Consider the following 25,940-nt stretch of genomic DNA (forward strand, 5'->3'; position numbering starts at 1 on the left):
CTTCAAGGGTCCCTGGTCAGGGCTGTGCAAACATCAGCCCCTACCTGCTAAAACAAAGCAAGACTTCCCAGCTCATGGCATCAAACTTTCCCTGCCTGGTGGTGTTTCTGGTGTTGCTGCCAGGGTGAAAAGCAGCACACAGGAGATTTACGCCCCACGGCCTCCCCTCTAGGAAGGAGGAGGAGATGAGGAGATACCCGACACGCTCACCTTCATTAAGATTCATGAGCTAAACGAACAGGGCAGAAATTAACTCGAAAGGAAATAAGATTTCTCAAAGATCCATTTGATCTCAGACAAAAGGGAATCGTTACATAAATAGAGCAATTACTCTAATTAAGGCTTCCCTCCATGAATCTCTGGGCTGAACGCTGCAGTTGCTGAAAACAGTTCGGCCGCCCATTATGTAAGGCAAACAAACCCACGGGCTGGGCTTTGGGGAGCCCTCCCCCAGCCCTAACAAAGAGAAGATGGATGTATGGCTCTGGTTGTGAGCGTCTGCCTTATCTTTAATGGTTGGGAGCCAGGAGGCTTCACTTGCCCCGATTGCAGCCGCCAGAGACCAGGCGGCATTTCGGCTCTCCACCCAGCACGCAGCAGGATGACTGCTAAAAGCCATGGCTTGTACCAGTGCAATTCGTCGCGGTGCTGAGCCAGGATAGGACCCACGTGTGTGTGTGGCACCTCTTCCTCCACATCAGGGTCCTGGCTACAGAAAACTGAGCAGCAGAAATCCTTCAGTGCAGAAAAGGCCCCGGGGAGTGCAGTGCCAGGACTGCCCTGAAAGCAATACGTGGGGAGGGAGGCAGAGCATGAATTCGCAGTTATTTCCCCTTCCAAATAATATCGGGATGGGAAGGGAGGTAAAAACCAGTCCTCAGCCCTGCTCCTAAAAGCCAGAAGACCTCCAGAGGTCCCCCCCAGCCTCAGCCATCCGGTGGCACTCAGCAGGGCAGCAGCCACACGCTGCATGTGCCAGCCGCAGGCAAGCAGGACGAAATGTCAGCGCAGTGGATATTAAGGCAGAGAAATTTGCTCTTGCTCTCTCCCGCTGCAGAAAGGGCTGCTCGATGTGGCCGAGTCAAAGCTCGAGGGAGCAAGGAGGATTAACTGCCCTGCAAACAGTGCTGAGTGAGGGACTGGCAAAATAAACCAGGCGGACAGAGCCCCTCTCGTGTGGGACGGGCACATCTGGCTCCAAACTGCCTGGGGGTGCAACGTTGCTGACTATCACCCGGAGAGAATTTGGCCTAAAATATGAAATGTAAATGCTGTTTGAATAGCTACAAACTTCCTTGCTGTGCTGAAATCGATTTCCTTGCCTTCTCCCACCCAGTTTAACTCATCCACACTAGAGCACGATGAAAAGGCCACAAATACACAAATACCAAGCACGGGAGCTTTATACCGGCCCCTGACAGTAGCTGGTGATTTTAGACACTTCTGCCTTTGATATTCCTCTAATAATCAGAAATGAACTTCAGTCATTAGATACGTGGATTATTTAACACAGGTTTCGGTCAAGAGGTCCCCCCAGAAATCTGTGTTTTCAGCACTGAGCAGTAAAACCCAGCTCCCACGTGGGTCACCTGCTGCGGGGGCTGCTCGGAGGTTCAAGATGAGGCTGCTGTTTTCAAATCCCCCCGCTCGGATTCTGGATGCAGCACGGGGATCGATACATCAATCAGGGCCAGGCAAACGTGCCGAGGGAACGAGCAGCACGCTTATGAAGGGAGTGGGGGCATGATCCCACTCGCTTTTTAACCAGGGGTAAAACCTCCCTAGGGTTGCCCGGGAAAACAATTAATCCTTTTCTGATAGTCTTGTCAAGAGGAACCAGGCATTTATTACACAGCCCTGGGTGGCCTATTTACATAGGGTCAAGTACAAAGGGGACTAAAGTGCCCCCAGACAAACCTGTGAAGGCCAATTAGGGAAAAAAAAAAAAAAGATCACGGGAAAGTACATCAAAGGAGCTTCGCCATGCTCTTGGTTCCGTTTCGATCCTTTTAATTTTAAAGTTCCTGAAAAGACACAGCAGGTCAGAAAGGTCAACGCTGGAAGGACGAGTGGATGAGCAAGACCTCCAGCCCCGAACAGCGCGGCCAGTCGGAGATTTATGGCTTTTACTGGGGCGCTGCGACCTCCCAGTTAGACGCCCTGGCTCGCTCCTGCGGGGCTGGGCAGCCAGAGATGGTCCCGGCTGCAAGGAAGGGTTATTCCCATGGCCAGGTCGGAGCCAGGTTCTCAAGGGAATTCTCAGGCCTTCCCCCAAGATTAGGTTTTAATGAACTCCACCAAAATACCCCCGAGGGTCTATCACAGAGAAGTGAGCCCAGAGAAGTGAGCTGCAAGTTTTAGGCTCGGCTGCAGGAATCGCTTCTTCCCAAGCCCCTAAGAGCAAGCAGAAAAAGGAAAGGGGAAAAAAAAAAAAAAAGGTTGACACAATGAATGCTGCTTCACTTTTTTTTTCAGTTCTCTGGCAGGAAAGAGAAGGATGAATCATAATTGACACCGCAATAGGCAGGGCTAGGAGCTTTTGTTGTGAAGCAAATCTGAGCCTGCATGCTCTGGGCTTAAACAAGAAGCTAATTTCAGCCTATTGGAAAGGGAAAGGTAAAAGACCTCATGATGAAAGGAAAAAGACCTTCAGGATGCATCTGGCTCTGGCAAGCTACATAGGGCTGGCATTACCTTTCTTTCACAGTGAATTATGCAGAGACATGAGACTATTACTGTGGGGAAGAGAAGCACATCAGAGAGGGGTGTGATCAATCAACAGGAGAGATTGAAAGCACCGGGGAAAACTGTTTGCTTTTCAAGAATTAAGAGACCAAGAGACAGCACACTGCAGAAATGGATACGCAAGCTCGAGCAAAAGAGGTATGAAGACAACCTGTGGTGGAGCTCAGCCTTGTCGCTTAGCCACGCTGCATGTTTAAGGCAGAAATGGGTTAGGTGAGAGACCATTTAAAGCTGCACAATTCCTTCTGCTTGGGGAGCAACCAGCTCCAGAGTCCTGCTTTCGCTGCACAGGCTCCAGAGCCAACCAGGAAACGCAAGATGAAAGCATTTTTAAAAACAAAACAAAGGCAAAAACGTTTACACAGATTCAACGTAGAGTTTCACAGAGAGATTCAAATATCTGCCTGACTCTGACAGCCAAAGCTTCATCAAACTGGGAAAGGGGATTTATGGGGACTGCCAACTCTGAAGGGATGCCAAGGAGAATAATTTATTGGCATATTTGAAGGCATTTTTAATATCTGCCTTTGTTAGCTTGCTCCTTCAGCTCTGAGAATAAAGCACCGAGCTCATCTAGCTCCCGCTTTGAATTCAGTGGGTCCACCGTTGTGTTGTTCCTTCTCCTTTTAATCTCCGTCTAAAAAAACTCTCCCGGCATCTGCTTCATTCAAACCCAGGTTCGTCCTGGCTAGCGAAACAGATCATCTTTTTCTGCCCGCTTCAAAGAAAGAACCTGGCCCAGGTCTGTGGGATGCGAGTGCAGAGGAGAGACGTCTGCCTCGTGCCGTGACGTACGAGAGACGTAGGCAGGGTTACACCATCACCACCCGGCTGCCCTGTTCCACACCTCGTCGGCGTTTGGGACAGGACCAGGGAGGAAAAACAGAAGGGTTTGGTCGAGCTCACCCAGCAGCCAAACTGACCGCCCAGCACTGAGGGAACAGGCGAGGCAGAAAGGCAGCAGGGAGCACATACGCACTGCGCCGGGATGTGCCAAGCAAAGCAGGGCCGAGGTGTCTTGAGTCACACGGTGCTTGCTGCAGCACGCAGGGAGGATGCGGGCACCTACCGTGGCTGCGAGTTGATGACAGCTCCGCCTGGTTCTGACCTCCCAGGAGCCAGGTGGGTTGGACCCCAAGCAAGGGCAGTGCATGGAGAGAGGAAACATCTCCAAAGAACAGCCCAGAAAGCCTCACCATCGCGGAGTGATGACTTTCAGAGGAGAGCAGCTGTGTACCGCAGGCAGCTTGGGCCACGCACATCTCTCCTGGACTCAGATGTCTCAGAAACCAGCCCCTTCCCTCCCCTGTCACTGCAGGCTGCTTGCTTGGATCACGTTAAAAATCTGCCTCTAAGTCTTTCTGCCGTGAAAACTCCCTTCTCTCCTCATTAATGACATTTTCTAGTTGCTTACAGCCGTGGGGCCAGTCTGCTTCAGCAGCGAGCACTCCCAGCAGCGAGCAGAAAGCCTTCCTGAAAACATGTGTCAAAGAATCTCACCGAGATTTTAGGCTCTCATGTGCAAAAGAAATCTCACCAAGACTTCAGGCTCTCCTGGTGGCATCCCCTCGCCACGGAGTTCATTCCTCCCACAGCACAGCTCAGTCGTCACTTTGCTTTCTGCAGCTGGGCCTGGGTGGAGTGCCCTGGGGGATTTTTTATTTTTTTTTTTAATTTCTCTCCAATTTTCTTTCTTCTCAGCCTGTTACGTAAGTTCACACAGCGCAGCTGGGGTCTCCAAGGACTCTGCTGGAGCCATTAGGCTGCGTCCAAGCAAACCCAACTGCCCTGTGCTCTGGCCTCACCAAGTCAAACAAGTTCCTCGGAATTTCTTTGACACAGCAGGAGATAGCCACCCTCAATCTGCACTCCCCAGAGATGCCTGGATTTAATTCCTGCACACATAAAAATAATATTTCTCTTTCGTTACGAGCCACCACTCCTAATTCCTGAGAAACAACAGAAAACACTGCTCATTTTCACTGGAACAAAGGTCAGAGGAGGGTACACTTCACATTTGCTTCTTCCTCAGCTCTTACCACCTGGAGAGGTGCAGAAGAGCCCTAACAGACCCCCCCTTTTCCTACTGTTATTTAATATATTTTCTACGTATGAATAACCCAACAGCATAAAGCACTTCTGCAATCGACTCCCGGTGCCCTCTAACTTAACTTCGTGTTTTAAGGTAGAATTTGGGCACATTTCCAGTTAGATGTGTGTGCTTCCCTCCTCCCCAGCTAGAAACTGCTGCTGGACAGCACGCTGCCTCTGACACACCACCAGCAGGACGTGGGGGAACCCTCAGAGGGCTCCTGCCTGCCCTGACACTTACCGGAGGGATGGAGGGACCTAAGGCGACCCCATACCTGCTCTTCTGGGCAGCGATGGAAAGACAAACTTCTGCAGAGAGTTTTGAGTGGCTTTTTTAATTAGCGAGATGAAAATTGGCTGAGCTGTTGCGGAATGGCCCCAGTCTCCTTCTCTCCCTGAATTAAGTGACTTGCTGCCGTCCGCACTGAGACATTCCTGAGCCCTGTTTTGCTCTGCAGAAAAATCCGTGTGTGCTGCCTCCTCAGAAGGGGGAATGAGCTGCCTTGCCAGTAGCTTACTAGCTGTACACACAAGTAGAGAAGCCAAGGAACTACCTGAGAAGGCTGAGTTTCTTGGGTTTGGTCTGCATTGTGGGCTCACAGGAATGGGAGAAGGCTTTTCCTTCCAGAGCAGGACTTTTTTGACTTCTAGATCAGGCTTCAAGGCTGTCTGGAGGCCACGTGGTTGGATTCAAAGCGTGGCACTTTCAACCATTCCCCCTCCTTCTGCTCCTGAGATCCACACAAGCTCCCTCCTCGTATGGGCAGGAGATCCCAGCTCCATCACCTTGTGCTCCAACAGCCAAACCTGAGTGCATAAACCTGGGTTGTCAGAGCAGCACCTGGCTTCAGCTGACCCCAGAACATCCTTATTAACCATGACTGAGTCTGAAGCCCTAACCCACAGACACTACAGCCCCTCGGTCTTAGCCTGGCAACACCAAGGGGATTTTAAGCAAGTCTGCAAGAGCAAAGCATAACACGGGGTGGGTGGTTAGACTCGAGCGGTGTTGTCAGGGTTCAGATGGTGCCAGATGAGCCGTGGGGGAAGTGAACCCAGTGACACAAAGCAGCAGAGACTTCACGAAAGCAGAGCATTTGCCTTTTGACTCAGCGTCACTTCCAGGCTATTATTCTCTAGAATAACAGATTGACTTCAGGTTTCTCTTTTGCATCCTTTTCGCTGTAGTGCTGACATCATTTCTTCTCTGAAATACGGTCACGTTTGCTCTCTCAGTGGAGCTCCCTAACCTTTCAATCCCTCCTCCTCCTTCTAACACAGTTACACTCCTTGCACTAATCCTCCAGCATCTGTACCACCCTGTGCTGTTCCACCTGCACAGCTTGGGACTGCAGGCTACTAAAACCACAGCCAATTTCCTCTGCACCTTCCTCTTCCCTTGCCTGGTATTCGTTTTTCGTATGAAAGCCACTCAGAAGGGGAATCACCATTTCTGCCTAGTTTTAACTCTGAGTTTTCTCCAAAATACTTGTGTTTAGCCAGCTGGAGGCCAAACAAGCATTCATCTTATTTGTATCCCCAGAATATCCAGCTGCATGCAAGGCTGCCCAAGCTTCAGTTTTTGAAGGAGCATTTCAGCTAGACCAGAAGTGCTTCAGAGCTCACATTGTGACGAGGTTGGCACACAACAAGAGCCACCCTCAGCTTCAGCAGGCTCAGCTATGCCAGGAGTTCAGGAATCCAGGGTCCGAAGGCAGAGCCATGTTAACGCCTCCCCAGGGAGATGCTGCTTGCTGTCACCTGGCCCTGAGAGTGAAAGCATCCAAGGTGCAACTCCTCAGCCAAGTCCCCAAGCCTTTGGGCCAACCCTTGCTACTTCAGTTGATCAGCCCAGCTCAATAGACCTGGTCCTCCTCTCCTCACCTGACAGCAGACTTGGAAAGGAAAAGCCCTGCAGCTTTCCCTGAGACTTTCCTTCCCATTACACACCACTGGCTTTTGAGCCCTGATTCTCCATGTCTCTTCATTCTCCCCTCCAACCAAGCCTGTCTGTTACAAAGCGCGATTGGATTGCATTTGAAAGCCATACATGAAGCAAGTGAAACCTGTGCCAAAACACAATGCACCCTGCTTATAGGAAACAAGAGGGTTGTATTTCATTTTACGACTCAGCTTAATCCCACAGCCTCCAGCTGCCTGGAAAGCCACCCTCTTTGCTCAAGCCCTTTTTGCTGGTGACAATTCACCGATTTAAAAAAATCAACACACTGGAACAAAGCAAACTCCGGCGGCACTCTCACCATAAAAGATATGGCACAGCAATCTCTGCTCTCAGAAAGCCTCTGCTTGCTCAGGAAGTTTCTCTTTCACAGCCTCTCCATCCTCAGACACTGGTGATTACTCAGTCAGCTGATAGCGGAGAATATTTGAAAGAATTATTTAAAAGAAAGCAAAAATTACATTCAGATTGAGATGAAATGGTCTGAATCCATTCTGCAGTAATTCTCCTTTTCTGCAGTTTTTTTCCTACCACGAGCAAATCCATTCCCAAGTAGACTTGCTCACACAAGAAGCAGGAGAGCTCAGTTTGAGCCCGCTCTGCCTGACTTGAGCCATCATTCCACCAATTCCCCACTGACGCACTCCAGCAGTGCAGGGTATATGAGTGGGATTTCCTCCTTTCCTCCTCTGGGAGCATCAATTCCAGCAAAATCCTGCTGATTTTCACAGATTCATCTCTGCCCTGCTTCCAGAACTTCAGGGAAAATACCGAGGGCAACAAATTAAAAAGGGCAATAGGTAAAATCTTCTCCCAGAGCACAAATCTTTCTGCTTTGAATTCTAAACAAGGTCCAAGGGCACTGAGTTTGTTTTTGTTTTCCTTGGTAGCGGTGCTCAAAACCACATCAGGAACACCCACCCACCTAAATGAGGTCCTGCGGACGTATCTTGGTGGTTATCGGGAAACAGCAAAGACGAACAGGATGCAATCTTCAGAAATCAGGTGATTTCTTATGGGGGGAAATCGGTGACACACAGTTATGGTAAACGAAAGCAAAACAAAATAACAGCATCCATGAACCATGTCCTAAAAAACAGTTTCCTTGTTCGTAATGAACCTCTTTGTGAAGACAAACTGATCAAGTGCTTTCCAAACCCAGCTATGTGCACTTGTAGAGAATCTCTTAGCACCTACACCTAATCGCCTCTTCCTGGCAGGGGAATTTGATTTCACTTTCAGAGCTTTGCATCACTCGAGTGCTAAGTGAATTCTCACTAGGCCTGTTCAAGGTTAGAGGCCAGAACTTTTAGTGAGGGGATAATCCAATTATTGAGGCTATTAAGGCCTCGGTCTGCAATATGAGAGACCCCAGGTTTAATTCCCTGGTCTTCCATAGATTTCCCATGCCATGTAATTGCTTACAATCATTTTCGTCACTGCAGCAGTTGAGTTCTCTGATTTTCCAGAGCTCTTAATATCATGGGTTAGAAAGCACTGTCACGGCTGTAAACCAAGGAGTTCACTTCTGTTGAGATAAAGCCAGTAGTGATTATTAATGTGAACAAAGATGCTCACCCAGTAGCAATAATGTTCTATCTGCTAAAAATAACATTAACATCAGAAGCAATGATGCGCAAATCTACTTCTTTAGCAGCTAGAAAACCTCCTAGTATCTTCCTTTATGCAGTAGCTACAAGGGAACAAACAAAATAGGTTCAACACTGTTACACTGACTACTAAAAATACTGTCCTACTGACATACTGACACACTATGGGTACACCGCAAATATAGCACACAGCCGTGATCGTGGTTGTTACCATTCAAATGAAATGAAGGCACGTGCTTTTTTCATTTTAATCCAGAGCCCAGAAAATCTCCTGACAGGACGCTTCCTTCCTGTTAAAGTCAGCGTGCTCTGATGCTTCTAAAACACCACGAGGAAGAGGAGGAATTAGGGAGCTCTTCTAGCTAGCAGGTCTGAACTCCAAAGCAGCCACTGAGACACTGCAGAAATTCAGGCTGCAGAGAACTACCACCAGTGCTATAAAACTCGGCACAAAAGTCACCTCCAGGTAGCAGCCACTCAGGGAAAGGAAACATTGAAGAACTGAAAGTCCAGTAAAACTTTCAATTCTCTCCTCCCATCAGTTAACCACGAGGTTCCTGGCTACTGCTCTGAATTTCAGCTTTCTCCCTGGAGTTACAGTCGTCTCCTGGAAGTGCAGTGCTTCTCCTGAGCAACACGTGAATGTCAAAGAGGCAGTTTTGCTTTCATTTGTGTTTCACCAGCAACACGTGATACAGCTGACAAGCAGAGCAGCAGGAGAGACCTTTTGCAGGTAGGTACCCAGCAGCAGCTAAGTTAATTGTGCAGTTTTTGAGACGCTCAGTCAATCTCTGTTTCAATCCCTAGCTCCCTCTTCCTCCAGCGCCACTCCTCATGCTGCTGTTTGCTTATCCCAGCAGAGATCTGCTGTTGAAAGTTTGGGTTAGAGCAGCGTGGCGTGAATGAAGTCTGTGCTGGCTGCTTCTGTGAGGTTCCAATCAGAACTAGGAAAATAAGCATTGCATCATTAAGAGGCTAAAATGCAAATTGTGTTTTAATATATGAAATTCCAGATACGATGAGCATTGGGCCCCATTCTACAGCTTTTATACAAGACACCTGCCACAAATCTACTCTGCTGTTACCCATCATTGCAGAAAAGGAATCGACTCACATATTCAAGAGTACCAATCCGACAACAGAAAAGGCAATGAGTCAGAACTTCATTTTTTTATTTTAAATTGTTGCAGATCATTTCCATAGATCAAGAGGGCCTTCAGCGCGACAAGCGATACCTCCTGAGCACATCCTGAGCTTTCAGAACAGAACCCTTTGCCTCCCCAAGAAGTGGGCTTTACACTCAGTTGATTTCTGTCAGGTTTACTAGGTGCATTTTCAGCTGCAGCATGCAATTGCTGATTTACTATCTGACAGAAAGCCTTCAGGAGAAATCTTCCAACTTCTGGCTACTAGATTAAAGATCTGACAAAACCCAACTCTCGTCTCTTTTAAATGGTCCCTTTAAATCATTCATTATTCCATTTCTTTGAGTCAGCTCTCCACGTTATGATGAATTGCTATCTTATCCAACTATTTCTCCGGCCCTCTATTAACACAAAATTTAGGAGTATTAAGACTTAAATGGATGTATATTCATTCAGTGCTTAAAAGTATTAGGTGGTGTGATCATCAGCAGGAAGTAGTCAGTAGCTGAACAGCCAAGTCAGGTCTCCTGACTCCTCGGTTAACACCCTTATCATTGAATCACCTTTTGATTCATGACGAAGCCAGGGAGTTCCAGTATTCTAGGCAGTGTTTGTACATGCACAGCCTGAAATCTTAGAAAGTTTCATTCCCATGTCACAGACAAAGATACGAGGCAGAAGATAAGAAAGATCCTGGGAAAATTCAGGAGTACATGCCAGAACAAGGACTAGATATAGCCAGCAACAGCTCTTCTCAAACCATTTGCAGTACAGCCCCTCTTTTTTTCCCCCCAAACACACAAAAAATCAGAAATCTTTGCATGCAGGTAGACAGCAGTCCAACAAAGGATTTTCAGGAAGACTTTACTTCATTGACACTCTGGTCACATGGAAATCACAGAACTGCAGAATCACAGGATGGTTTGGGTTGAAATGGACCTTAAAGACCATCTAGTTCCAGCTCCCTGCCATGGGCAGGGACTCCCACCAGCCCAGGCTGCCCAAAGCCCCATCCAGCCTGGCCTTGAACAATTCCAGGGATGGGGCAGCCACAGCTGCTCTGGACATCCTGTGCCAGGACCTCTCCTCTCTTCTTCTGAAGAATTTCTTCCTTATATCTTTATAAGGAAGAAATTTATATCTTCTTATATCCTTTTGTTTTTAAAACCATTACCCTTGTGCTGTCGTACAGCCACTGCTGATAATACCGTGTGTACCTGCTCCTTCTGTTCTGGAAGATGACCATATGCTGTAAATCATTAAGCCAGCAAGGGAATGCCCAGAGAAGCAGACACGCACACACCGCTTGCCAAGTTGGCTGCTGAACCGTACAAAGGACATAACTATGCAAACACACTGAAGTGTGGCAGGATTATTTTTTTTTCAGTTTATCCTTCATTCCAAGATAAGAAAGGGTCAGGGTCAGGGAAACTGCAATTTCTGAGCGCCCATCCCCCAGCCCTGTTTTCTTTTGCCAGATTTCGGCTGAAGAAAGCCAGGAGAGGATGCAGACAAGCGGCCGAGGGAACTCACCGCTTTGAGGATTGCCACTGCGTCCTGCTGGAGCCACGTCGGGTAGACAACTTCGTCGTTCAGAATGGCCTCGAAGAGGTCGTCCTCATTCTCCGCCTCGAAGGGCGCGTGGCCGCACAGCATCTCGTACAGCAGCACACCCATGGCCCACCAGTCAACGTCGGGGCCATACAGCATCTCCTGCAGAATCTGAAAAAGGGATGGGAGTGAAACATCACCCCTGGAGCTTCTTAAACCGAGCAGGGGAAGAAAACAGGTTTGGAAACATCAGTGCAGAAGCTCTTGCTGTGTCCTCAGAGCTCTCTCTGCTAGCCTGGCTGGATGTCCAGGAACATTTATGTGACCTCAACCTGGGAACCCCCTGATCTATGCTAAAGTACAACAGATCTGTTAAACAAGGGCTGAATTAACTTGGCTGCTCACTGGGTCATCTTGGAAACAACGTCTTTGAACTTCTGCTAGGTTTTATCAGGAGGAAAAGGGGCATTTCAGCTAACCTGCTGAGCCTCAGAAGTGGTGGAGCAGCCATGAGCATGGGCTGACACCGCCTCTTCCCTGCCCCAGGAAGAAATGTGTACGCAGCTCCAACAGCAACACTTTCAGCCGGGGAGGGGAAGGAGCCTGAGTGTGCAAGAAGGCACAAATGCCAACCACAGACAAAAATCATCTGGCAGCATCTGGAGGACAGCTGTTTCTTAAAGAGGTGTTTATTAATTTTGCAGCGAGGTTGGTGAATGACAGGGAAGGGGAGCAGGTAGAAAACAGAACTGGGAAACAAGGGAGAATTCAATCTCCTTTCAAATCAAACTGGGACAATATCTCTGTGTGCCTCTTTCTCTCTTTTTTTTTTTTTTTTTTTAATAGCTGTGGCTCTACCTCACCTTTCCTTAAGAAAAATATATGCTTAGTGCATTATATCTTGGTGCCTAGGAAACTTTACACCCACCAGACAAATAAGGTGTAGCTCAATACTCCAAAGAGCACACTAGCTGCTCAGAAATGAGTTTGCTTGGTCAAGAAAGCTTCCCTGTACCTCAGGAGCAATGTAGTCTGGTGTACCGCAGAAGGTGGCTGTGGTGATGCCATCGTGAATGCCCTCTTTGCACATTCCAAAATCTGCCAGCTTGCAGTGCCCCTCGTAGTCCAGCAGCACGTTGTCCAGCTTCAAGTCCCTGCAATGAGAATCATTCACTGAGTTGCTACGTGCTTGGAGCGGCCCCAGCACAAACGGAGGCAGCGTCCCAGGCCTCACAAGCTTAACCTGTAAACTGGACAAGCCTCATCATCATAAAAAAATAAACAGAAGTCATGCAGGAGGGGTTTTCTTTTGCCTCATCTCTTACAAAAGGGAGGGAGGAACAAACACCATTCTGCCGAACGGCATTTAAGATGGGCAGGTACTCTACGAGCTCGCCCACATGGCTTTCCAAACGCACCACAAGCCCGACTGGCAGAGCTCCTGCTCACTCAGCTCGGGGACTCACTCACTGGAGCAGAGGTTGCCAGAGCTGTCGAATTGCGTAAGGATGCTCTGATGCAGCAAAACGCACCGCACACGACACGCTCCAGCTCGGCAAAGCGCCGCGCTGGCGGGGAGCAGGTCCTCACTTCTCCCAAGGTGTAGGGTTTAGGGCCTGGAATTCCCTTAGCAGGGTGGACCTGACTGATAAATCCCAACTGGCATTTTGTCCAAGCTGAGAAGGAAAGTCCCTGCCAACATGGTGCCACGTGGACAGGGCGAAGCTTCAGCCAGCACGGGACGCAAAGCCTTAAAGTCTTCCCACGTGTACCAACCCCAGACAGACCATGCTAACAAGAACCAATCTTCCCCCGTGGTGCTTGTTGGGGTCAGTGCCTCCTCGTTTCATACCTGCCTGCTTCCTGTCACAACAGTCCTGCAGCCAAATGCCATAGAGAGCAAGCCACGGAAAAGCACGTTTCCCAATACCTCACCTGCACCAGCCTGCAAGTACCTAATCAAAAGCAGGCTGCCAAAATGACAGAGCCCTCACAAAGCTTATCAGGGAGATTGCCTCAGGGATCAGCCCGCAGCCCTATGCGCTGTCAGGACCATTACCAGAAAGCACAGGGTCATCTGCAGACTTAGGCAATGCCTTCCTAAAAATACATACTGGCTCTTGGCACCTCCGCTTTTCAGCTGTCAGACGAGCTCTAGGCACTGTCACAGATGGAGGAAAGCAGCTACGATGGGAGTGCAAATAGGTCACATTTCTGTTTTTTTGAGTGTTTTGTGTGTGTATTTGTTTAATTTTTTATTTTTTTTACAGGTTTGGAGAAAAACTGCACCAATGGGGACCCAAAAGGTATCCTGCTGGCTGAGCATACCTGAGTTTATGCTGCTTCTCACACAATATGCACTTGAACATCTCTGTCACAGAATGAATTTCCAGGTCACAGCTCTTCAACAGAAGCTATCTCAGGTATGGCTAACCTTTGCCCAAGAGTTTTGCAGTCCTCACAACAGCTCTGCAGCAGGGAAATGTTACCACCGTTTTACTGAGATGGAGGACGGGCTCATAGGTTTAGACAAAGCAACTTTCAAAGGCATTTGGATGCCCAGATAGAAACAGAAAAAATAAAGTAAATATATCTGAGGACTTCAGGGCCCTTTTATGAAATCCGTGTTGGAACTTGATCCATTTTGTCCTCTGGTTGGACACCCATTTCCTTGGAAAGGGGGAGCAATGGGGAAGGCAGTAACATCGGTGGCATCTCCATACCAACATGAAAACCTGGGGAGAGCTGAAATCTGGATCCAGCTTGATCCTGCTCATCCTCTGTCTATGATCCTGAAGTGGCAATCAGGTGGTTGATTGCTCTGTCTTGCATTAGCATTTCTACAGCCCACACCACCACCAGAAGCCTCTCTGGAGCTTGAGACAAGCTCTCTTGCAACTTCACTGTTACAGTGGAAAGATCAGTGCCACATCATGCTAGACAATTAGAGCCACATCCTGCCCTAAAGAGATAAGAAAAAGTATTATTAGCTTCTTTTGAATGGATGGGAAAGCGAGGGTTGGAGGTTAACAATTTGCCCACGTTCACTAGAGCCAGGACTGAACACCAGCTTCCTGAATTCCAGCTCAGGATCTTAATCGTAAGATCATACAACATCCTCTCTCCAGTTTTTAACAAAGCACAGAAGCCAGTAAAAACCCCTCTGGAAGGATGCTGCCTGTCCCAGAAGGCTGGCTAACTAGTGGCCAGCAAAATTTGGAGGTCTAGGACAGTGCCCACGCTTGTCTTACGCTGCAGTGTTTGCTCTGGGTGGGATGCTCAGCAGAAGATACTTATTTTTCCCCTTCTTAGAATTAAAAATGGCCGTTAAGCTGTGTGGGCAAAGGCTTGTCTTGTTAAGGTGAGCACAATGAGAGGTATTGTACGTGCTCGTCCATGACAGTATGCCTTCAACAGCGGTTTACAGTCAAAGCTCCTGTTGCTCTTCCTTGTGGTTACTGGCAGAGCAGGGAAGCCCTCCGAGCATAAAGGCAGGCCTTGTTTCCAGGAATCTGCAGTGATGTGGTTAAAACGCGCAGTTTATTCTTGGCTTGCTTTTAAATGCAGCAAACGCCTTTTTCAGTCCCGGGCAGGTCTGACTTCTGGGGGAGGGTGCACCTAAACATGTGACTGGAAGGGGAATTTTGGTGAACTTGCTTGGAGATCCCCCTTCCAAGCTTCCCCCCCACTCCCCAGCACACCCGCCGTGTCCTGGCGTGCTTTGGGAATGCCTCAAAATGTGCCTTCGGTAGGTCTGAGCCAGCAGAAACGCAGTCACGTACCTGCACTGAATAAGCAGGTTGCCGTCCCGCACGCGAAGCCTGAGGAGCAGAGGCGAGATGCTGCAGCACCACGGGGCTTGCTCTGCAGACCAGATCCCCAAATGCCCTGCCACTGGGCAGCTCCTGCCCCGCAGGACGTGCTGCAGGGAGCCTGCAGTCACTGCTGGCTCTACAACACACCGCCCTCATCACACAGGAGCTTCTGCAGGTGCACGATGCTTGCAGCATCCTCCCAGAGAGGCTCTGTGGATGTAATTGCCATTAAATTTCAGCCGTCTGCCTCTCGCTGAGCTAGTGGAGTTTTAACCACACGAGGCAAACCTCCAGCCCTTTGGCTGCTCTGCGTCGCGTGTTAAATCCATTAAGGACGCCTGTTGTCTCCTCCTGCAGTTGGGCTCTTGGCTTCTCCCGGCTTCTTTCCAGAAACGTGAAACCTAAAACTTGCATTTGCTATTTTCACGCAACCGGGAACAAGCCACTGATCTCCTCGCACTTGCTCAGGCTACGTGTGTTTCACTTCGGAAGAGGACCTCCTGTGACCAAAGGGACTGCTCAACGCCTTGCTGAGCCCACAGAAGGCCCCGCAGGCCCCATTGGCGCAGGCCTCATGGGCCAGCATGGCAGCAGGCTTGGCCATGTGGCCACCCTCTGGCTACCCCAGGCCCAGCCTAAAGCCTTCTCACACATCGTGTGCAGCGTTTGCTTCAAGCAATTCCAGCCATTATATGCTTGGTGCTCACTGTTTTACACTGACAGGGCTCCCCGTGTGTCCCACCACGTGAGCCAGGCCCGTCACATGAGAGGAAAAACACTGACAGGTTTCTAAGATTTACAAGGAGCTCTTCAGTTGAGCAGCAAGGATTCCGGGAAGCTGATGAAACTGGAAGCCGTCCAGCTCACAAAGCCCAGATCTACCTCATTTCCTTAATACTTGCATTTTCCATTCAATATTTTTAGCAGCTCGATGAAGCAATAAGAGCAGAAAGGTTTTCTGAGGGCTGCATTTCTAAGGTCCTGATGAGACTCTGCCTTAAGCCCGTTGCTGGCAAACTTCCCTTGGAAAACAGACTCCATCCCAACTCAGAAAGGCAGCTTTGTCCTCACACGCAGTTACGGCACATCGGCTTAACGGCATCATTTTATTCTAGACCCAGAAGAAATGACAAAACGAGCTGCCTCAGCGTCACTCGCTGGAAGAGGTGTTCTTCATACGTCTGCCACTTGAGTCTGACATTCGTAAAAAAAATGAAATTACAATTGCAGATGATCCAGTCCTTTCTGAAGCACGTCAAATACGATTCCCCCGCACCAGAGAGTTTTGCCAGTGAATAGGTGTTATACAAGTACCTGCCACTCGCTCTGCTCAGATCAACTTACTTATGACATAGAAATATGTTATAAAGGATGAGGCTTTGTATTTTTTCCCCTCTTTTGGCTTCACCACCCTGCTTTGCAATGTACTAAGGATCTTTTCTGCAGGAGTGGGGGCAGCAGAAAATGGCTTCCAGTCTGAATTGCTCATGTCAAGGTTCTTCCAGGTTTGGTAATCCCAAAGCCCAGATTAAAGCCTGTAAAAGCTCGGTGATCCCATCTCAAGGCAAATACTTCAGTCACAAAAGATGCAGATACAGAGCAGCAGCAGCTAGCCACAAATGCAGCTGCAACTGGGATGACGCTGCAGTCAAATATGAAAATATGCATACATACATGTATTTATATTGTCCATATACAATTAAAAATAGAATACCTAAACATGGAATTAGCCAAATGATTTATTTTTGGCATTTCGAAACGTGAACATTTTGATTTTTTATCCTTCAGCATGCAAGACCATGTAGAGACTCCTTTGGAAACACCTTTGGAATGAGCAAATATGCATTCAAACCCCTTCTGCAAGCAGGGACTAGATTTTGGTTTTTCTCCATCTCTTCTGTTGAAGTCATTTTACTTCGTAGAAATACTGAAGTCTCCATCACGATGGAGAAAAACGTGTTTCTACTGCCGGCTCTGGAAGCCAGAGCAATACACGTTTCCAACTCCTGCTGCTCCAGTGAAATCGTAATTATTTTTTGTAAAATGAAACAACTTCAGCAGAGGAGAAAGAAAGACATTTAGCTCACAGAATAGCACAGTTGTTAAGACACTTAACTAAGAGGAAGAATGTCCAAGATGGAGGCCCTGCTCCAAATGCTGTGGACATTTCGTCCTCCCCTCCTTTTCTTTCTTCCTTCCTTCCTATAGTAAATTTTGGGGGCTCAGCAGCCAAACTCAAAGAAAATAATTGTTTCACAATGCCATTCCTACTGGTTTTGCAATAGGAGTCTCCAAATTTTGTTTCCAAGATCTTATACCAGTTTGGGAACTAAGGCTGGGAAGGGATTTAAGGAATTTTGGAAATTAATTTCCAATCCCATGCATCTTAGGTTTTACAGAACTCGCTGATGCTTAAAATTTCCTTCACATCAGATGGTTCACATCTCCCCCATTCTTCTAATAATAACCAGGCATTATTTATTTTTATGGTCAAATTAATTTCTATAACCACGAATTCATATGTATAACCAGAAATTCATCAAAGAAGAGTTAAGCAAATGTCCTAAGCACTGGTATAGCTGAGTGTCAGCAGGCAGTAGAAAATACTGGCTACGGATACTTGCAATATATTCTACCAGAGCTAAGACATAAAAACCTACTCTGAGCTGCTGGTATTTGTTTAGCTGCTGCCACATCTGTAGGGTAGGGAGAAATACTGAAATCACAAATGAAAAACCAGGTTACCAGCCTTTGAAAAAGGAAGCCACAAAGCAGAGATCAGAAAAAGATCAGGCTGCACTGAACTTGGGAAGACAGCTTGAAAGCCTGAGGTTTGTTGCTGAAAAAAAGGAAGAGCTTTTGCTCCCTTTCAGCCTTGGAGGCTTGTTCCAATTCAGCTCCTGTGGTTCTTTAAAGGGGAAAATCACCATAAGCTCCAAGAATCTCATTGTGCTTACAGAAAGCACAGAACCGAAGGAAGCCCTGAAGGTACCATACAACATCTAACCAGCGTGCAGCCAGTAATACACAGCAATACTTGGGGCTGCTGTGCTGATACAGTAAGCCTTACTTTATGCACCCACAGCTTCACAAAACAGTCCCCAGACCCCTGGGGGATTCAATCTGATTCAATTCTGATCTCTCCCAGCTTCAGCTTTACAATTAAATGAGGAAGAGGATGGCAGAACTGCATGCTTCGTCCTTCCAGGTACTGCACAGGGTAAACCAGAATACAGCTCAGAGATTGCAAAATGTAAATTCAACTTCTAGTTTTCTCGAAAAAAAACGTTCTTGTGGCTACAGAAAATGTTCCATCTGCTTTCCAACCAGCTTCTGACTTGCAGTGGCAAACTCTTTCAGACTGTCGGCGTGCACACAGACAGCCTGACCACAGCAGGCGTACCTCAACCTGCAGTGCGATGGCATGGGGCACCAATGAAGGGAAGATCTCTCCCGGTGTATTTAAATAAGTTCATAATTAGCAGAAAGTAGGAATGAAACAGAGCAAGGTGCCCTTCTCCGCTGTCCTAACGACCAGAAGTTATTTTCAAAAGCTGACCACACTCAGCCATTTAGTGGCCTTAAATATAGCTGCAGCGGCTCCAAACTGAACTTCTGCATTTCTCAGAAACAAAGTAAAAGCAGAAATATGACATAATGACACAAGAGTAGCATTCAGACCCAGTGTAAGCGGGATAAGTGAGCAAAACTCTGAAAATTATCACTCCCTGCTAGGCCACGTAACAGCTAACAGCCTCTTGTCCTTGCTGCAGGCTTTGTGCGGCCAGGAGGGAGCAGAGGCCCCTGGGGAAGGTCGATCCCACAGGCAGCTCAGCACCTGAGCATTTCTCCAGCCAGGAGCCCAGCACCATTCCTGGGGATTTTACAAAGCCAGGACGTGTGGCTGACCTCTGAAAACTCAAGCCAAAGCACAACCAAGGGCCCTTCTGCAGGGCAAGGTGGGTGTTTGAGCTCGGGGAAGACAAGGAGATCCTGCCAGCCCCCTGTACCTGTGCCCATCAGCGTGTCCAAAGGCTCTGTATCAGCCCCATGCACTCCCCAGGAGAAGCCTGATTAAGCTTCAAAACGCCTTCTTGCTCAGCGGCTTGGGCTGCAGCCTAAACCCCGACTGGCAAGCACCTGCAGCCAGGAGCGCTCTATTATTATGTTTTAATCTCAAAGTCAAGCAGCCCTCCGAGTGCAAGGGCAAGTTCCTGCAAGCCACCTGCCCAGGTTAGGGCAGCACCATGTGGGGTTTGGCAGAGATGGGCTGGGACCAGTGCTCTAGGCTCCCTCTCCGCCTGACCCTTTCCTGCTGGCGGGGTCCCTTCGTGAGCTGCTCCCCTTGGCAGGTCCCTTGCAGGGCTGCTGCTCGTGCCCAAGGGGCTGGCTTCTTTTAGGGCAGAGCAGCTGGCACAGCTCGGGATCCGGGGCCTCTCCGATGGTTTGAAGCATCAGCAGTCCCACCTCCCCTCCCTCCGGGCACTTCAGCAAAGTGTCTGTGGAAGCTACCACAATTACTGACATGATTTCATTGCTATTGAGATGAACGGGCGTGATTCATCCCCCAGCTAAATTAGAGTGCTAAAGCACACAGGCACCGACTACAAAAAGCCTCAGCGCACCACACTGGGTAATCACAGAGCTCCCATCACCTTGGTGGGTCCGAACCCGAGGGGCACAGATCCAGGGGGACCCCACAGGTACCCCGAGTCCTTCTAGGGTCAGGCCCACCTCTGAGAGCTTCCCCTTTTCCACGGCAGCTGGCAGAGAGCTAATGACAGTCTGCACAGGCAGCGTTACAAGGACAGCAGGACATTCTTGTGAAATGGGGCAGCAGAGAGCCGGGGTCATTACTGCTGAAACACAGACGCGCTGGAGATTGCTACGTTGGAGTAATCCCAAAGATGGCGCAATCCATAGATATTTATATGTCCACATGTGTGCGCATACTTCTTTTTTTTTTTCCAATATGTACATATATACAATACGCGCATTATTCGCCGCGCTTTTATGTGGTATTCTTGTCAGGAAAAAGGAGTTACACTCGAGCTATTTCCCAGAATCCCGGAGCAAACGTCCTCCCAGTTGGTGCGGGAAGGAGAGGGGTGGGCAGAAAAAGGCTTCGTGTCCAGCCTTGGTATGCACGCCGCGCACACCCTCCCCGGATGAGCTGCCAGGCTGACTGCCTAGTCCTGTGATAGACTCCTCGGTCCCACTGGGCAGCAACGCTGGAATTTGCTGGCCCAGAAACCATCATTTGCTGAGTTGCTCCCAACAGAGCTGCTATTTTATCCTTGCCAAAAAAAGAGGGAAAAAAAAAAAAAAATCCCAAACACAACCCTTCTTTCTGTGAGTCCCTTTGCTCGAGGTCTTCAGAGGAGGTGTACAACAGGCCTGGGACCCGAATGCACGAACAAGAATAAGATGTGGACTTATGACGGATGGTGCCAGGAGAGATCAAAAAGCATAAGCCTGTTATGTCACCTTGACAAAAATAGAGCAACATCGATTCAAAGCCTGATACAGAAATTAAACAGAAATTGGGCTCGTGCCCATGGTACAATGTGGTCTCAGTGCTTCAAGATTGAGTGGAAGAGTTACAACAAGATCAACCATCACCAGTGGCCCACAGCCCACCCTAGAGCGGCTCTGAGGCCCCATCCCAGCAGGATCAGAGCAGGACCACGTTGCTCAAGAGGCTCCTCTTCCCAGCAGCACTGCCACACGTCCCCATTTCACCACCGTCTGCCACTAAGCCTGCCCCGGGGGAATTAGACGGTGGCTCAAACCAAAGCGACTCTCCTCTCTCCTGAGCTCTCCCTGCTAATCTCACAGCTGCTCGTGAAATCTACCTTCCCCACACTCAGCCTCTGAGGAGGGACGTTTCACTCAAGGAAATACCAAAAGGAAAAAAAAAAAAAAAAAAAAAAGAAGTGGCACCATCCATCATGATCATGTGTGCAGACTGCCTCTGGCAACAGCTCGGGCAGCAAACAAACCTGTACGAGTATTTGTAATGCCAGCAGGGCTTTGTGGGGAAGCAGACACTCCTGAACTGAACCTGTAAGTCTAGTCAGGCTTCTCCATATTCATACGAACGGCTAAGATTCACTCCACTCTGACCCTCATCCTGAATCCAGGGAAATCAGCAGAAGATATCCTGTCAGGTTCGGTCGATTTTGGATTAAGCATTTAGGAGAAAAAAAAAATTACTTAACCTTATTAAGGCTCTGAATTACAGATCCAGATTTATAAAGCTAAATCTATGGGCACTAATCTCCTTTCTATAATTGACTGAACAATGTTGAAGGCAAAAGTATTCTGTATTTTCAATGGGATTTCTTAAAACCACTTTGCTCTGGTCTCCAGATTTCCACTGCCAAATACACTATTAACTTTCAAAGAATCATTTTTCTGGGCCAGAATGGATGGTTTTGAAAATCTCACCATCCCCACGAAATTTTTATGCACACGATGGAAGAGCAGTGTCAGTGCTAGAGACACGTTGTGGGCATAAAATGCATGGGGTGCGCCAGAGGGGGTACCACCTAGCCCCCGCTGGAACAAATTTTAAACATACTTCCTAGGAGATGCTGTCCTGAGATGTTTGTTGTATTGTAAGAACCGAGACTGTCCCTGATATCAGTGGTTCTTTTTTTCTAAGACTCTGACAAACCTGTGGGCACACTAAGTGCTTTCCTGACTGCTCTGATCTCTCTGCTTCTCACCACAACAATCACTTAAATAGCAGCAGTGAAATCAGGTGGAAGAAGAATTTGCAAGAGCCTAGCAAATGGGTCATTATCCCAAGATTTAGGTTCTCATTTCATGTGGATTCCTGCTGCTGTTCCCTCATTACAGGTGATTCACTCCAGGCTCTGCAAAGCCCAAGGATCCCGGATAAGCAGGGCAGAGCCGGGTGCAGCTCCTGGCCGGGCATGCCGGGCTCCCTGCAATCCCGCTCCCACTTCTGGGGACTCCTCCCAGCTTTGCACCAGGATGGGAGGGACGGATTGCATCTCATGCGCCACCCCAAATGCCATACTAGCAGCAACCAGACCCAAAGCCACCCATGCACAACGCTGGCCTGTCTCGTAGTGCTCTGCATCAGTTCCTTTGCCCATGAGTCTCTTCGGTCGGGGCTCCCTCTCCAGTTTGCACAGGGACAGGGGAGCTTTCCCAAGGCAGTTCAGCCCCTCCGAAATTTGACTCACCAGCTGGCAAGGCCATTTAAGTTTCCAAATGAGGTGCCTTAGCTTGCTGCCCGATTGCAGGAAAAGCAGAAGGATGTTTGAGCAGGAGGCAATGCTCAGCTGACACGGTTACCGAGCAGAGAAGGCTGCCAACTCCCCGTTCCCATAACGCAAAACAAATGAATCAGAAAGTGAAAAATAAGCCCTGTCTCAGTGCCCCTCTCCTTTCATAACCCAACACACAGAGTACCAACTCCAGGAAGGAGACTGGGAGGCTTGCATAAAGGAAGCACAAGGGGCACTTTCAGGACAGGAATGAGAATAATGAGTAACTTCGGTGGGCAGCGAGCTCCAGCTATGTTGGAAATTTGGGGATGTTGCCCATGTGCCTTTCAGTGGGCTGATTCAGAGCCAGTTCACACCCTGACTCTGTGTCCTCACTCTTCTTGCCAGGACCAGGACACCCTGCTTACTGGAAGGTACCTGTGACAACTCCTCCTAACTCACCCTTTTTCAGGTCTTTTTCAGGTTTTACTGTTTTCATTGGGGAAAATCTGAAACTGTCAGGTCCCTCTTCTTCACACTAGCCTTTGCTATATGCTTATGCTTTTTGATTATAAATCCCTTTCTACTGGAAGAAGACACCGCGAATCCTCACTGAACTTATTTTTAATCTGTGGAGACAAGAAGCAACAGGTGAAACAGAGAAATCTTTGCTGAGAGTTGTGATGACACCACACCAAATCAAAAGTCCTTAGAATTAACGATATCGTGTCTAAACGTCCCACGTTTATACAGGACAGAACTGCACAACAACACACATTTTCTATCGCAATACCAAAGTCAGCCAACCTGAAGGCACAATGTTTTTCAAAGAACCCTTTGCCTGTGCTTGCTAAAGGTACAAACACCCAGGTGACATCTGCAGTGCGTTGCTTTTTAGCTCATGTCCTCACTAAAGCTTAGCACACCTCACCTCCAAGGGTATATTTTTATTTTGTGGCAGGAAAGCGATTCTTAATGTTATTGACAATCCCAGTGGTTTCAGTCACCAAGTACACCAGACACATCTACTCAGTCAAGTGCCACTGCTCTCAGATGGGGCTGCTGTTTTCAGATATTCTCTCCACCAATAAATAACTGATTGAGGACTAATGGAAAACCACAGAAGCTCAGGGGAAGCAGAACTCTCTACTGACCCAAGAGAAAAGTCCAAAAAGGGAATTATTTTAATTTTTCCATGCTGAAATGCGTCAACCACAAAAAATACATTAAACCTGATGAATTCCTGGCACTGGTCTACACGGGCTAGGCAGACAAGGAGCAATAGGTGACCTGTGTCCTCTCTGCACTTTGGGGACACTACACACACGTGGTTTATCTGTTCTCATTTCTGTTCTCAGGCTGACTTCACAGCACTTTACAAATGGCTTGCAAACCTCATCATGATTTTGCATGAGAAACGATTCCTTGGTAGGGTGGCGAGAGCAGAGAGCTGGGTGGGGATGGCGGGGATGGCGCTGCAGCCTACTTCGTGCTAGACCACACCAGGAAAGCAACCACACCATGACCCAGCAGCTACTTTCACATCAAGATTACATCCCTGCGCGTTGGGAATCAGCTTTTAAACGCATGCCTACTTTCACTTCCCACCCTGCATTGTCCCTGCGGTGACTTGAGAAGCACCACAGCGATACAAATGCAACCCCAGCTTGCTTCCTCCTCAGCCCATGCCATTTTTTTTTTTTTAATTATTATTCCTTGTTTTGAATCTCTGCATTTCCACACACATGCCTGTCTCCACAGCCATCCCTGCTGCCTGGAGCTCAGCCCTTGGGCATTTGGTGCTCTGCCCCCTGACCGAACGCTCGCACTCACTCCTGGCGCCACTGGCAGCCTGCATCGGGGACCGGGCAAAACCTTTCTGCTGCACATCCAAAGATGAGGCTGGACAGCTTTCTTCTCTGAGCACTTCATCTCCTCTTTCTACCTCAAGGCGAAGTGCTCCACAGCCCGATGGCCACAGCCACCAAGCTCCAGCACCAGTGGCGCGTTGCTCAAGCATGCGGTGGCTTGCTGTTAAAACCAGCAGCCAGCCCAGCAGAGCTCCTCATTGCCCTCGATCACCCTGGGCAGCTGGAGCTTTTTCTGGCACCTGACTAGCAAACCTGTGGCTGTTACTCCATGTGCAGAAACGAGGCAGAGCACGGATTCGGGCTCAGCCTCTTCCCGCATCTTTGAAGGAGCGTGTTGAGGTGTAGCACTGCCAGCTGCTGAGGTAGCAGCGGGGTTGATTTTTATAAGCTAAGGACAGCCAGGTTCCTCTTCATGGTGGTGTAAGCCACTTTTCTCTGCCCTCTTCTCCAGCAGCATGGCTGTACTACCTTCCTACCCAAACCTGTCCTTCCCTGCTCTGTCCTGTCGGTGATTTTGGGGTGCTGGGCTGGTAACGGTGCAGCAACAGCGTGGGCATCCAGCGCCTCTCCATGTGCTGCAACCAACCCCAGCAGCAAGAGCATGGCACAGCAGCAGCCCTCAGCGTGGGCAGAGGACAGCATTTCACTTTACTCATGTCACAAGCAGGTAGGGGAACCAAGAGACTTCCCAGATCGCCCTGGCAAAGCTGTGCCGTGGCTCGTGATGCTGCCAGAGGACCTCAGCTGGCCCCTGTGCTCTCCATCCAAAAAGCCCTGCTTTTTGCCGAATTCCCAAGCATTTAATCATCTCACGAATTCTCCTACTCTGCAGCGCTGTCCCATCGCTTGGGGTGAGCAGGTCCTAGAATCAAGTACCACACAGATGAGCAAGACTGGAAAAATCTCCCCCCCTCCACCGCGCGAGTGCTCTGTTGGCTTGTCATTGGTACAAACCACAGATTACTTCACGATTTTCCAGCACCCACAATCCACATCATCAGCCGGCGAGTGGGCCGGCTTATGTACGCAGATGAACCACAGAAGGGTTAACCCTGCAGTGGGCTGAGAGGAAAAGCCACCGACCTATACCCAGGGCTGTGACTCACCAGGAGGGGCTGCGCAAAAATAGGGCTTTCGGAGGCAGCCGGAGAGGTGAGGAATTTCTCCAGGGATCCCTCCCAACAGACAGCAAGGAAACAGAGGCGAGGAAAGGCGCCTCACCTTTCCCATAACTGAGGCAGATCGGGTGGCTGCCCTGCCAGGGGAATCGCTATTGTCCAGCCCATTGTTTGCAGCGTGGCTAAAAAGGGGACGACAGGAGACTAATTGCTTCACTGGAGAAAAAAAAAAACACAACTGTCTGGAGAGACCAAATTATTCTGTAGACTGTTGTTGTTTGGGTTTGTTTCCATCCTGGCTTAACGAGCATTAATGACTTCAGTTGCACGAGGATGGGGGGGGGAAAGCTATTAGGGTGGGAACATGATCTACACAAACCTCTCTTCTTGCTCAGCACACGCTTCTGCCACGGACAGCCTCTACAGCGAACTGTGTGTCCTATTTGCCCGGCCATCCCTCCTCCGGACCATCAGAGGAAGGTGGCCAAGAGTGAAGTGAAACATTTAAGTTTTCCTTTTCCATCGGAAGAAAATGCTGTCCCCTCTCAGCAGCAAGGAAATGAAGGGAAAATGTCCCAAAAGAGGGGATGCTCCAGCAGAAGGCACTAAACCCAATGCCTGCAAAATAAAGTGTGGGGTTTTCGTTTTGTTTTATTTTTGTTTGCAGCAGCCACGCTGAAACTTCTGAGACCACATCTGGTGCCCAGAGTGACAGAATTAACGCTAGAGCCAAGGCACATAATCAACATTGAAGTTCTTCCTTATGTAACAGCACCTGGGCCACAGCCGCTCA

At 48.8% G+C, this 25,940-nt stretch overlaps 1 protein-coding gene across 1 annotated transcript in view; it reads right to left on the minus strand.

The window, feature by feature from the left end:
- PRKCH (protein kinase C eta) overlaps nt 1–25,940 on the minus strand; it is a gene marked incomplete at its 5' end in the record, with an annotated part of 112,389 nt that overhangs the window by 6,959 nt on the left and 79,490 nt on the right. Inside the window, 2 exons of the mRNA XM_084287312.1 lie at nt 11,085–11,273; nt 12,118–12,256. Of these exons, the coding sequence (XP_084143438.1) occupies nt 11,085–11,273; nt 12,118–12,256 (328 nt within the window). The remainder of the gene's footprint in view (nt 1–11,084; nt 11,274–12,117; nt 12,257–25,940) is intronic.

Source organism: Netta rufina (assembly GCF_964035555.1).
Source record: "Netta rufina genome assembly, chromosome: 5".
NCBI classification, from domain to species: domain Eukaryota; kingdom Metazoa; phylum Chordata; class Aves; order Anseriformes; family Anatidae; genus Netta; species Netta rufina.